Source organism: Budorcas taxicolor, chromosome 24 (assembly GCF_023091745.1).
Source record: "Budorcas taxicolor isolate Tak-1 chromosome 24, Takin1.1, whole genome shotgun sequence".
Lineage (NCBI taxonomy): Eukaryota > Metazoa > Chordata > Mammalia > Artiodactyla > Bovidae > Budorcas > Budorcas taxicolor.
Window position 1 is genome coordinate 2,973,025 of NC_068933.1, and position 14,186 is coordinate 2,987,210.

Below are 14,186 nucleotides of genomic sequence, written 5' to 3' on the forward strand. Positions count from 1 at the left end.
CTTTCACTCCCACTCACATACTTTCCCTTTTTACAGGCACACTTTCACTTTTTACACATACTTTCATTTTCCGCACATAAATTTTACATTACACAAACATTCTCACCCTATATCCACACATAGACTTTCTATACATACACACTCACTACACACATTCACTACCTACACACAACACACTTGTTCACTTTCTACATACACTTTCACTGTCTATTCTCACCTACACTTTTACTTTCTACACACATTCATTAACTCTACACACACATTCACCTTCTACACACACATACACATTCATTTCTACACACATATAATTTCATTCTGCACACACACACTTTCACTTTCTACACCCATACACTCACTTTCCATACACACACTTTCACTTTCTATGCACATACATATTCACATTCTACAAACACATATTCACTTTCTATTTAAACATTCACTTTCTACACACAGACTTTCACTTTCTACAAACACATATTGTGCATTCTACACTCACAAACATTCTCATTCTACAGCCATACATACACATGCTTTCTACACACACACATTCAGCACCTATACACATTCACTTTCTACACTTGGTTTCACATTTGATACCCTTTCACTTTCTACAGTTTCTCTTTTTACACACCCTTTCACTTTCTCCACATATCTCCACACTTCAAACATACACATTCACTTTTTACACACACATCCACTTCCCACACACAGACATGTATTCACTTTCTACACACACATTCACATTCTAGATATACATATTTTTACACAACCATTTTCACTTTCTACACACACATTACAGTCTACACTCACATTCTCATTTTATACTCACACAGACATACAGTTTCAAAACATACACATTCACTATCTACACACAATCACTTTCTACACAGAAAACACACATTCACTTTCTACACACACATACATTCCTTTTCTATAAACTTTTGCTTTCTACACATTTTCTTTCCACACACACTTTCTACAGACACACTTTCACTTTCCACACTCCTACGCTTTAACTTACTACATACACTTTCACTTTCCACACACACATACACATTCATTTCTAAACCTAAAATTGGTTTCTACACACAAACATTCACTTTCTATGCACACACTCTTTCATTTTCTACAATGCACTTTCACTTTCCACACACTGATTCATTTCTACACATTCACATTCTACACACACACACACACACACACACACTTCCAGTTTCACACATATACAGATTCACTTCCTACACACACATTCCCTTTCAACACACAACTTCACCTTCCATACACATTCACTGTCCACACACTTTCACTTTCTACAGACAGTTTCCCTTTTTACACACATTCAGTTCCCACACACTTTCACTTTCTACACACACTTCACTTTCTATCCACTCACTTTCTACACACACACATATTCACATTTACACACACACAATTACATACTACACTCACAAACATTCTCATTCTATGAACACACAGAAATACACGTTCTACACAGATATTCACTATCTACACACATTCACTTTCTACAACACACTCACATTGTACACATACCCATTCACTTTCAACAACACACACATTTATTTCTACACACACACATACACATTCATTTCTACACACACAGTCACATACACTTTCTACACACACAAACTCAGTTTCTATACACACACTTCTACTTTCTACAATCACACACTTTCACCTTCTACACCCATGCACTTTCACTTTCTTCACTCGTTCACTCTATACACAAAGTTTCACTCTCTACACACACTTTCACCATGCACACATTTTCACTTTCTACACACATTCAGTTTCTACACATACTTTCATTTTATATACAAATTTACCTTTTACAAACACTCACTTTCTACACTCACACACATTCACCTGCTGCGCACACACATTCACATTCTTCACCTTCACCCACAAAAACTCACTTTAAACACATATACACACTTATTCACTTTCTACACACACATTTACTTTCCACACACAGACACATTCACTTATATATGCACACACATTCACTTTCTACATACAGATTGACTGTCCATACACTTTCACTTTCTATATACACTTTCACTTTCCACACTACCACACTCACTTTGCACACACATATTCACCTTCAACACCTTCACACATATACACATTCATTTCTACACACACATTCACTTTCTACACAGACACATTCACTTTTTACACACACACACATTCAATTTCCACACACAATTTACTTTTCACACAAACACACACACACTCTCTTTCAACACACATGTTCACTTTCTACACTCATACACTTTCACTTTCTACACACACTTTAACTTTCTACACTCATACACATTTACTACCCACACTTTCACTGTCTACACAAACACACTTTCACTTTCTACACACACTTTCACTTTCTACATGTACATTCATTCTGAACTCACAACCACATTAAACAAACACAGACACATTCACTTTCTACAAGCATACTGACTTTCTACACACTTTTACTTTCTACACTTACACTTTCACTTTCCACACATGCTTTCCTTTTCTAAGGCAGTGATTAGGAGGTTTCACAACACATCAGTGTTTGTACAGAGCATGGCCTGAACACAGTGGATCCATAATACTGGCTGATTGATTTTGTAGCTGAAGGGTAACAGAAGAATTCCCTAAGATGAAGAATCTCTGTCAAACTGGTACACAAAAGAGAGTGAAGACAGTAAATTATATCCAAGTGTTCATCAGTACCTAAAACTGTTCATTCTCCTAAGTTTCACCCAAATCTACATCCAAAGGCCCACCTATCTTTCTAAAAATGTGTGGGATTGGGAGGGGAGAATGCATGTTAGCTGATCAATGATGAAAAGTTCAGTTCAGTCATTCATCATGTCCGACTCTGCAACCCCATGGATTTCAGCATGACAAGCTTTCCTGTCCGTCACCAATGCCCAGGGCTTGCTCAAACTCATGTCCATTGCATTGGTGATGCCATACAACAATCTCATCCTCTGTCATCCCCTTCTCCTCCTGCCTTTAATCTCTCCCAGCATCAGGGTCTTTTCCAATGAGTCAGTCCTTCACATCAGGTGGTCAAAGTATTGGAGCTTCAGCATCAGTGCTTCTAGTGAATATTCAGGAATGATTTCCTTTAAGGTTGACTGGCTTGATCTCCTTACTGTCCAAAGAGACTCTCAGGAACCTTCCCCAACACCACTGTTGAAAAGCATCAGCTCTTTGGCAGTTAGCTTTCTTTATGGTCCAACTCTCACATCCATACATGACTACTGGAAAAACCATAGCTTTGACTACACAGACCTTGGTTGGTAAAGTAATGTCTCTGCTTTTAAATATGCTGTCTTGGTTTGTCATAGCTTTTCTTGCAATGGGTAACTATCTTTTAATTTCATGGATGCAGTCACCATCTGCAGTGATTTTGGAGTCTAAGAAAATAAATTCTGTTACTGTTTCCATTTTTTCCCACATCTATTTGCCATGAAGTGATGGGACTGGATGCTATGAGCTTAGTTTTTTGAATGTTGAGTTTTAAGCCAGCTTTTCCACTCTCCTATTTTGCTTTCATCAAGAGGCTCTTAAGTTCTTCATCACTTTCTGCTGTAAGGGTCATGTATTCTGCGTATCCGAGGTTATTGCTATTTTTCCCAGCAATCCTTATTCCAGCTTGTGCTTCATCCAGCCTGGCATTGTCACTTGATGTACTCTGCATATAAGTTAAATAAGCAAGGTAACAATATACAACTTTGATGTACCCCCATTCCTAATTTGGGACCAGTCCATTGTTCCACGTCTGGTTCTAACTGTTGCTTCTTGACCTGCATACAGGTTTCTCAGGAGGCAGTTAAGGTGGTCTCGTATTCCCAACTTTTAAAAAAATTTCCACAGTTTGCTGTGATCCACACAGTCTTTGGTATAGTCTGTTGGCTTTGGCATAGTCAATAAAGCAGAAGTAGATGTTTCTCTGGAACTCTCTTACTTTTTTGATGATTCAGCAGATGTTGGCAATTTGATCTCTGGTCTGCCTTTTCTAAATCCAGCTTGAACATCTGGAAGTTCTCAGTTCACATACTGTTGAAACCTAGCTTGGAGAATTTTGAGCATTACTTAGCTATCCTGTGAAACAAGAGCAATTGTGTGGTAGTTTGAACATTCTTTGGCAATACGTTTCTTTGGGATTGGAATGAAAACTGACCCTTTCCAGTCCTGTGGCCACAGCTGAGTTTCCAAATTTGCTGCTACATTGAGTGCATCACTTTAACAGTATCATCTTTTAGGATTTGAGATACCTCAGCTGGAATTCCAGGGCTTCCCTGATAGCTCAGTTGGTAAAGAATCTGCCTGGAACCAGGTGACCCTGGTTCAATTCCTGGGTTGGGAAGATCCACTGGAGATGGGCTAGGCTACCCACTCCAGTATTCTTGGGCTTCCTTTGTGGCTCAGCTAATGAAGAATCCACCTGCAATGTAGGAGACCTGGGTTCAATCCCTGGGTTGGGATGATCCCCTGGAGAAGGGAAAGGCTACCACTTCCAGTATTCTGGCCTGGAGAATTCCATGGAATATATAGTCCATGGGGTCACAAAACATTGGACAAGACTGAGCAACTTTCACTTTCATGCTGGAATTCCATCACCTCCACTACCTTTGCAGTGATGCTTCCTAAGGCCCAGTTGACTTCACATTCCAGGAAGTCTGGCTTCAGGTTACTGATCACACAATCATGGTTATCTGGGTCGTGAAGATATTTTTTGTATAGTTCTTCTGTGCATTCTTGTCACCTCTTCTTAATATCTTCTGCTTCTGTTAGCTCCATACCATTTCTGTCCTTTATTGTGCCCATCTTTGCATGAAATGTTCCCTTGGTATCTCTAATTTTCTTGAAAATATCTCTAGTCTTTCCCATTCTATCATTTTCCTCTATCTTTTTTGCACTGATAACTTAGGAAGGCTTTCTGACCTCTCCTTGCTACTCTTTGGAATTCTGCATTCAGATTGGTAGATATTTCCTTTAATCCTTTGCCTTTCACTTCTCTTCTTTTCTCAGTTGTTTGGCCTCCTAAGACAACCATTTTGCCTTTTTGCATTTCTTCTTCTTAAGAATGATTTTGATCACTGCCTCTTGTACAATGTTATGAGCCTCCATCCGTGTTCTTCAGGCACTCTAACTATCAGATCTAATCCCTTGAATCTATTCGTCACTTCCACTGTATAATCAAGAGGGATTTCATGTGGGTCATACCTGAATGGACTAGTTTTCCCTACTTTCTTCAATTTAAACCTGAATTTTGCATTAAGATGTTCATGATCTGAGCCACAGCCAGCTCCTGGTCTTGTTTTTGCTGACTGTACAAAGCTTCTCCATCTTCGGCTGCAAAGAATATAATCAATCTGATTTCAGTATTGACCATACGGTGATGTCCATGTGTAGAGTCTTCTCTTGTGTTCTTGGAAGAGGGAGTTTGCTATCATCAGTGCCTTCTCTTGGCAAAACTCTGTTAGCCTTTGTTCTGCCTAATTTTGTACTCCAAGACCAAAATTGCCTGTTATTCCAGGTATCTCTTTACTTCCTACTTTTGCATTCCAGTCCCCTATGATAAAAAACACACCTTTTCTTTTTTCTTTTTTGGAGTTAGTTCTAGAAGGTCTTGTATGTCTTCTTGGAACTGTTCAGCTTTACTTCTTCATCATTAGTGTTGGGGTATAGACTTGGATTACTGTGATATTGAATGGTCTGCTTTGGAAATGAACAGAGATCATTCTGTCATTTTTGAGATTGCATCCAAGTACTGCATCTCAGAATCTTTTTTTTGACTATGAGGGCTGCTCTACTTCTTCTAAGGGATTCTTGCCCACAGTAGATATAATGGTCATCTGAACTAAATTCGCCCATTTCAGTTCGCTTTAGTTCACTGATTTCTAAAATGTTGATATTCACTCTTATCATCTCCTGTTTGACCACTTCCAATTTGCCTTGATTCATGTACCTAACATTCTAAATTCCTGTGCAGTATTGTTCTTTACAGCCTCGGACTTTACTTCCATCCCCAGTCATGTCCACAGCTGGGCCTTGTTTCCACTTTGGCTCAGCCTCTTGTTTCTTTCTGGATCCTTTCCTCCACTTTTCTCCAGTTGCATATTGGGCACCTACTCACCTGGCGAGTTCATCTTTAAGTGTCATTTCTTTTTGCATTTTCATACCGTTCATGGGGTTCTCAAAGCAAAATACTGAAGCAGTTCACCATTCCCTTCTGCAGTGGACCACGTTTTGTCAGAACTTTCCACCATGACCTGTCTGTCTTGGGTGGCCCTACATGGCATGGCTCACATGTTCACTGAGTTAGATAAGGCTGTGATCCAAGTGATCAGTTGGTTAGTTGTCTGTAACTGTGGTTTCCATTCTGTCTGCCCTCTAATTGGATCGGATCAATGCTGAGGAGTTGCACAAATTCAGATGACTGCAATGTATATTCATCCTCACTCCAAAGAAAAGTGATGACTTGAAAGGACATTAAAAACTAATGAAATGCAAAAGTTTCTCCTTCTTAAGATGAACCTCAAATTGATTTTTTTTTTTAACTTTTAAAAAAAATCTACAATATTGTATTGGTTTTGCCACACATTGGCATGAATCCACCACGGGTGTACATGTGTTCTCCATCCTGAACCCCCTTCTGACACACTCCACATACCATCCCTCTGGGTTATCCCAGTGCACCGGCCCTGAGCACCCTGTCTCATGCATCGAACCTGGACTGGTGATTCATTTCACATATGATAATATACATGTTTCTATGCCATTCTCCTAAATCATCCCACCCTCGCCCTCTCCCACAGAGTCCAAAAGACTCTTCTATACATCTGTGTCTCTTTTGCTGTCTCGCATACAGGGTTATCGTTACCATCTTTCTAAATTCCATATATATGCATTAGTATATTGTATTGGTGTTTTTCTTTCTGGCTTACTTCACTCTGTATAACAGGTTCCGGTTTCATCCACCTCATTAGAACTGATTCATAAGTATTATTTTAAGTGGCTGAGTAATACTCCACTGTGTATATGTACCACAGCTTTCTTATCCATTTGTCTGCTGATGGACATCTAGGTTGCTTCCACGTCCTGGCTATTGTAAACAGTGCTGCGTTGAACACTGGGGTACATGTGTCTCTTTCAATTCTGGTTTCCTCGGTGTGTATGCCCAGCAGTGGGATTGCTGGGTCATATGGCAGTTCTATTTCCAGTTTTTTAAGGAATCTCCACACTGTTCTCCATAGTGGCTGTACTAGTTTGCATTCCCACTGACAGTGTAAGAGGGTACCTTTTTACACACACCCCAGTGTAAGAGGGTACCTTTTTACACACACCCCAGTGTAAGAGGGTACCTTTTTACACACACCCCAGTGTAAGAGGGTACCTTTTCTCCACACCCTCTCCAGCATTAATTGCTTGTAGACTTTTGGATAGCAACCATTCTGACTGGTGTGAAATAGCACCTCATTGTGGTTTTGATTTGCATTTCTCTGATAACGAGTGATGTTGAGCATCTTTGCATGTGTTTGTTAGCCATCTGTATGTCTTCTTTGGAGAAATGTCTGTTTAGTTCTTTGGCCCATTTTTTGATTGGGTCATTTATTTTTCTGGAATTGAGCTGCATAAGTTGCTTGTATATTTTTGAGATTAATTCTTTGTCCATTGCTTCATTGGCTATTATCTCTTCCATTCTGAAGGCTGTCTTTTCACCTTGCTTATAGTTTCCTTTGTTGTGCAGAAGCTTTTAATTTTAATTAGGTCCCACTTGTTTATTTTTGCTTTTATTTCCAATATTCTGGGAGGTGGGTCACAGAGGATCCTGCTGTGATTTATGTCGGAGAGTGTTTCGCCTATGTTCTCCTCAAGGAGTTTTATAGTTTCTGGTCTTATGTTTAGATTTTTAATCCATTTTGAGTTTGTTTTTGTGTACGGTGTTAGAAAGTGTTCTAGTTTCATTCTTTTACAAGTGGTTGACCAGTTTTCCCAGCACCACTTGTTAAAGAGATTGTCTTTTTTGTATTGTATATTCTTGCCTCCTTTGTCAAAGATAAGGTGTCCATACTGTGTGGATTTAACTCTGGGCTCTCTATTTTGTCCCATTGATCTCTATTTCTGTTTTTGTCCCAGTACCATACTGTCTTGATGACTGTGGCTTTGTAGTAGAGCCTGAAGTCCGGCAGGTTGATTCCTCCAGTTCCATTCTTCTTTCTCAAGACTGCTTTGGCTATTCGAGGTTTTTTTGTATTTCCATACAAATTGTGAAACTATTTGTTCTGGTTTTCTGAAAAATACTGTTGGTAGCTTGATAGGGAGTGCATTGAATCTATAGATTGCTTTGGGGGGTATACTCATTTTCACTATAATGATTCTTCTGATCCGTGAACGTGGTATATTTCTCCATCTATTAGTGTCCTCTTCGATTTCTTTCACCACTGTTTTATAGTTTTCTATATATAGGTCTTTTGTTTCTTTTGATAGATATATTCCTAAGTATTCTATTCTTTTCATTGCAATGGTAAATGGAATTGTTTCCTTAATTTCTCTTTCTGGTTTCTCATTATTAGTGTATAGGAATGCAAGGGATTTCTGTGTATTGATTTCATATCCTGCAACTTTACTATATTCATTGATTAGCTCTAGTATTTTTCTGGTGGAGTCTTTAGGGTTTTCTACGTAGAGGTTTATGTCATCTGCAAACAGGGTTTTACTTCTTCTTTTCCAATTTGGATTCTTTTTATTTCTCTTTCTGCTCTGATTGCTGTGGCCAAAACTTCCAAAACTATGTTGAATAGTAGTGGTGAGAGTGGGCACCCTTGTCTTGTTCTTTTTTTTTTTTTTTTTTTTGTCTTGTTCTTGACTTTAGGGGAAATGCTTTCAATTTTTCACAATTGAAGATAATGTTTGCTGTGGGTTTGTCATATATAGCTTTTATTATATTGAGGTATGTTTCTTCTATTCCTGCTTTCTGGAGGGTTTTTATCATAAATGGATGTTGAATTTTGTCAAAGGCTTTCTCTGCATCTGTTGAGATAATCACATGGCTTTTATTTTTCAACTTGTTAATGTGGTTTATTACATTGATTGATTTGCAGATATTGGAGAATCCTGCATCACTGGGATAAAGCCCACTTGGTCATGGTGTATGATCTTCTTAATGTGTTGTTGGATTTTGATTGCTAGAATTTTAAGGACTTTTGCATCTATGTTTATCAGTGATATTGGCCTGTAGTTTTCTTTTTTTGTGGCATCTTTGTAAGGTTTTGGTATTAGGGTGATGGTGGCCTCATAGAATGAGTTTGGAAGTTTACCTTTCTCAGCAATTTTCTGGAAGAGTTGGAGTAGGATAAGTGTTAGCTCTTCTCTAAATTTTTGGTAGACTTCAGCTGTGAAGCCGTCTGGACCTGGGCTTTTGTTTGCTGAAAGATTTCTGATTACAGTTTCAATTTCCTGCTTGTGATGGGTCTGTTAAGATTTTCTATTTCTTCCTGATTCTGTTTTGTAAAGTTGTATTTTTCTAAGAATTTGTCCATTTCTTCCAAGTTGTCCATTTTATTGGCGTATAATTGCTGATAGTAGTCTCTTATGATCCTTTGTATTTCTGTGTTGTCTGTTGTGATCGCTCCATTTTCATTTCTAATTTTATTGATTTGATTTTTCTCCCTTTGTTTCTTAATGAGTCTGGATAGTGGTTTGTCAATTTTATTTATCCTTTCAAAGAACCAGCTTTTGGCTTTGTTGATTTTTGCTATGGTTTCTTTCTCTCTCTCTCTCTTTTTTTTTTTTTTGCCTTTATTTCTGCCCTAATTTTTAAGATTTCTTTCCTTCTACTAACCCTGGGGTTCTTCATTTCTTCCTTTTCTAGTTGCTTTAGGTGTAGAGTTAGGTTATTTATTTGACTTTTTTCTTGTTTCTTGAGGTATGCCTGTATTGCTATGAACCTTCCCCTTAGCACTGCTTTTACAGCATCCAACAAGTTTTGAGTTGTTGTGTATTCATTTTCATTCATTTCTATGCATATTTTTATTTCTTTTGTGATTTGTTGTTTATTCAGCAGAGTGTTGTTCAGCGTCCATATGTTGGAATTTTTAATAGTTTTTCTCCTGTAATTGAGATCTAATCTTACTGCATTGTGGTCAGAAAAGATGCTTGGAATGATTTCAATTTTTTTGAATTTACAAAGGCTAGATTTATGGCCCAGGATGTGATCTATCCTGCAGAATGTTGCGTGTGCACTTGAGAAAAAGGTGAAATTTATTGTTTGGGGCTGAAATGTCCTGTAGACATTAATTAGGTCTAACTGGTCTATTGTATCATTTAAAGTTTGTGTTTCCTTGTTAATTTTCTGTTTAGTTGATGTATCTATAGGTGTGAGTGGGGTATTAAAGTCTCCTGCTATTATTGTGTTATTGTTAATTTCCCATTTCATACTTGTTAGCATTTGTCTTACATATTGCAGTGCTCCTATGTTGGGTGCATATATATTTATAATTGTTACATCTTCTTCTTGGATTGATCCTTTGATCATTATGTAGTGTCCTTCTTTGTCTCTCTTCACAGCCTTTGTTTTAAAGTCTATTTTATCTGATATGAGTATTGCTACTCCTGCTTTCTTTTGGTCTCTCTTTGTGTGGAATATCTTTTTCCAGCCCTCCACTTTCAGTCTGTATGTGTCCCTTGTTTTGAGGTGGGTCTCTTGTGGACAACATATATAGGGGTCTTGTTTTTCTATCCATTCAGCCAGTCTTTGCCTTTTGGTTGGGGCATTCAACTCATTTATATTTAAGGTAATTATTGATAAGTATGATCCCCTGGCCATTGACTTTATTGTTTTGGGTTTGAGTTTATACACCCTTTCTGTGTTTCCTGTCTAGAGAAGATCCTCTAGCATTTGTTGGAGTGCTGGTTTGGTGGTGCTGAATTCTGTCAGCTTTTGCTTGTCTGTAAAGCTTTTGATTTCTCCCTCATATTTGAATGAGATCCTTGCTGGGTACAGTAGTCTGGGCTGTAGGTTATTTTCTTCATCACTTTACATATGTCCTGTGCTTCCCTCCTGGCCTGAAGAGTTTCTATTGAAAGATCAGCTGTAATCCTTATGGGAATCCCCTTGTGTGTTATTTGTTGTTTTTCCCTTGCTGCTTTTAATATTTGTTCTTTATGTTTGATCTTTGTTAATTTGATAAATATGTGTCTTGGGGTCTTTCACCTTGGGTTTATCCTGTTTGGGACTCTCTGGGTTTCTTGGACTTGGGTGAGTATTTCCTTCCCCATTTTAGGGTTTTCAACTATTATCTCCTCAAGTCTTAAAAAAATATGTTTGATATAAATTCTATATATATATATAGCTTATATAATAATTTTAATTAAATATAAAAGTATTCTATAAATCAATGACAATTAATTTCTTATTATCAGAATATGAATAAAATATAATTTCATATTTAGTCAAAAAGTACATATAACCTTATATGTGTATTTGCATATATATGTTTGCATATAATTATATAGATAAGCCTGTCACACAGAGAAATGTACACAAGTTATTAATTTTAGGTGTTAGAAAGGGTTTGGGCAAGATTAACATGAGTAGCAGTGGGTGATGTCAGGAAAGGAAGGCAAGAAAAGAAAAAAGATTAAAAATTCAGCAAGTGAGATACGGACCTTTCATACATTTATAAAATACATGTGTTTTTATACATTAAAGCTTCATTTAGTAATTATTAGATATGCTCCATATATGTAGTACTTATATCAAATTTACATTTTTTTAAAACTTGAAGTACATTTTAAGAAGGAGAACCTTTTCCATTTCATTACTTTTTAATGTCCTTTAAGTCATCACTTTTCTTTGGAGTGAAGATTGGGCAAGATTAACATGAGTAGCAGTGTAAGATGTCAGGAAAAGAAGGCAAGGAAAGAAAAAAAAGATTAAAAATTCAGCAAGTGAGATATGGCTCTTTCATACATTTATAAAATTACCTGTGCTTTTACACATTAAAAGTTCATTTAGTGTATTTTAGGAAAGACTCTAAAACATTGTAAAAAAAAAAAAAAAAAAAAAGAAAGAAAAAAAGAAAGCAAGCAAGCATGTATTCCTGCACTGGATTCCATACTGACCTGCTCCCATTCATCTTTTTCATCCTACTCTGGATGTGAAGATTTTTCAGAGAAGGGAAGTGCTGACTAGCAGCAGAAAAACATCCCAAGCTCAGTCCCACTCCACTTCGCTTCAGAAGGACAGGCACAGATATTACAACCAAATAATATAGTCCCGAGATCTCCTGATGTGAGAAGCTAAAGCGAAGAGCCAAACTTGGACGGATGGATGAAAACCACAACAGGAAGGAAACTGGGGTTACTTTACAGAACACACTGCATTATGATAGCTTAGCAATTGTGTTTAAATATTTATAATCATTGTTCTTAAATGTTTTTGATAGTAGTTGATATCACTGATAGTAGCTGTTTGTCATTTAGTGACAGTTCAGCTGGGCTTTCTCTCTTAGTTCCTTCTTAATCCTTCTCTTAGTTCCACGCCCGCTACCTGGTGAAATGGCCATATACATAATCACAAATAAGTACCAGGACTGCCCTAACCACTTTTCTAGCAAAAAATATTGCTTAGGATGCACAATTTTAGTGCTATTTCATGTAGCTCATTTGGCCAGTAGGTATATTTTATAATAGTAGAAATTTATTATTATATTACATTGTGAAGTAAATGAACATATTTCATTGTTTTAGTGATTTTATTATCTTATTTTATAATAACTCACTGTGTCTTCTTTTTGAGTTGTGAATTAAAAATCATGAAGGCACTCTGTCCTTCACAGAGAAAGTCCTGAGGATTACGCCGTGCAGTGTGGAAAGAAACGGGAACCAGCAAGCCTCCTGCCGCGTGACTCAGTGAGACTGCATGCGCCGAGTTCCACCCGGCAATAGGGCAGGGCCCTGGTATGGGGACCACTTACTCTCATAGCGAATGAGGAATCCCACGCTGGACCGACTGTTGTCTGTGCTGAACAGGAGGTACATGAAGTTGCCCGTGCTGATGAGGAATTGTGGCGCCTGCGTGCCGTGGTACTCGCCGATCAGCGGGGACGAGCTGGCTGGCCCGTCTCTGACCTCCAGCGTGTCGTAGTTGACTTCGGTTTGGAATCTGCGGGCAAGTGTGTCCAGTGAGAAGAGAAATGCAGGGCAGTGCTAACTTACAGGCATCTTGTGTCTTTGCTCACTGAGTGAAAACCCAGGTACAGCAAGAGAAGTAAATAGACCCAGATACAGATGCACTCTCAGACTGGCGCATGTGGTATCTAAGCTTATTACTAACTTCTGTTCAGCCCCACAGCCCTCCCCATGACTGAATACTCTGACCAGTAATATCACAAATGGGGTGGGGGGGAGTCATTCAGCTTTAAAATATAAATACTGTGAGCCAGTAGATAGACAGACACAGAATCAACAATCAGTGAAAGTCAATCAAGATGCATTTTCAGACCTTTTTTCATGATCCCCAGTATAACATGATTACAGATTTCTTAAATGAGCATATTGAAGTGACATGATCTCCTAAAGGAAAGAGGTAAATCAAACAACATGACACGACTTTAAATACTTTTCCTGAAGTACAGAATCCTGTGCCTTTTAAAGCTGCACTAACTCTCTTTTTTCTTTTTTGAATGTTTTTAATTATGAAAGTATGATAGCATACTTGGAGACTTGGAAAATACAGAGCAACGTTACATATATAATAGTTCCACTATATATTATAATTGTTTTATTAAGTTGATAAATTAAGATTTTTAGTTGGAGTTTCAATATCAAGCTCTCAAAAATAATAGAATGAATAGACAGAAAAGTAGAAGAACACAGTAAACCTGGGAAGCACTAAAGCTGCATGGCCTCCGTATGACAGTGGAAGGACACTGGGCTTCAGAAAGCAAATGCTACTTCAATGATTTGAGAAAGTTAGAACAGCTTCCAGGAAGTGCCTCACTTTCCTTCCCGTAAGGACTTATGCCTCCAGAGAACCTGGTCTGGTGTTATGCTCATACACAGTTGCAGCCACTTGGGTGCTCTCTGATACAGTGGAGGTGCCATTCCAGACACTGAGATAATTGTGTAAATGGGCCCGTCTGAGCTAACCGGCTTTCAAA

General features: G+C 38.0%; 1 protein-coding gene across 1 annotated transcript in view; it reads right to left on the reverse strand.

Annotated features, from left to right (window-relative positions):
- CSMD1 (CUB and Sushi multiple domains 1) overlaps positions 1-14,186 on the reverse strand; it is a 1,658,099-nt gene that overhangs the window by 391,510 nt on the left and 1,252,403 nt on the right. The window contains exon 17 of the mRNA XM_052661250.1: positions 13,002-13,189. Within this exon, the coding sequence (XP_052517210.1) occupies positions 13,002-13,189 (188 nt within the window). The remainder of the gene's footprint in view (positions 1-13,001; positions 13,190-14,186) is intronic.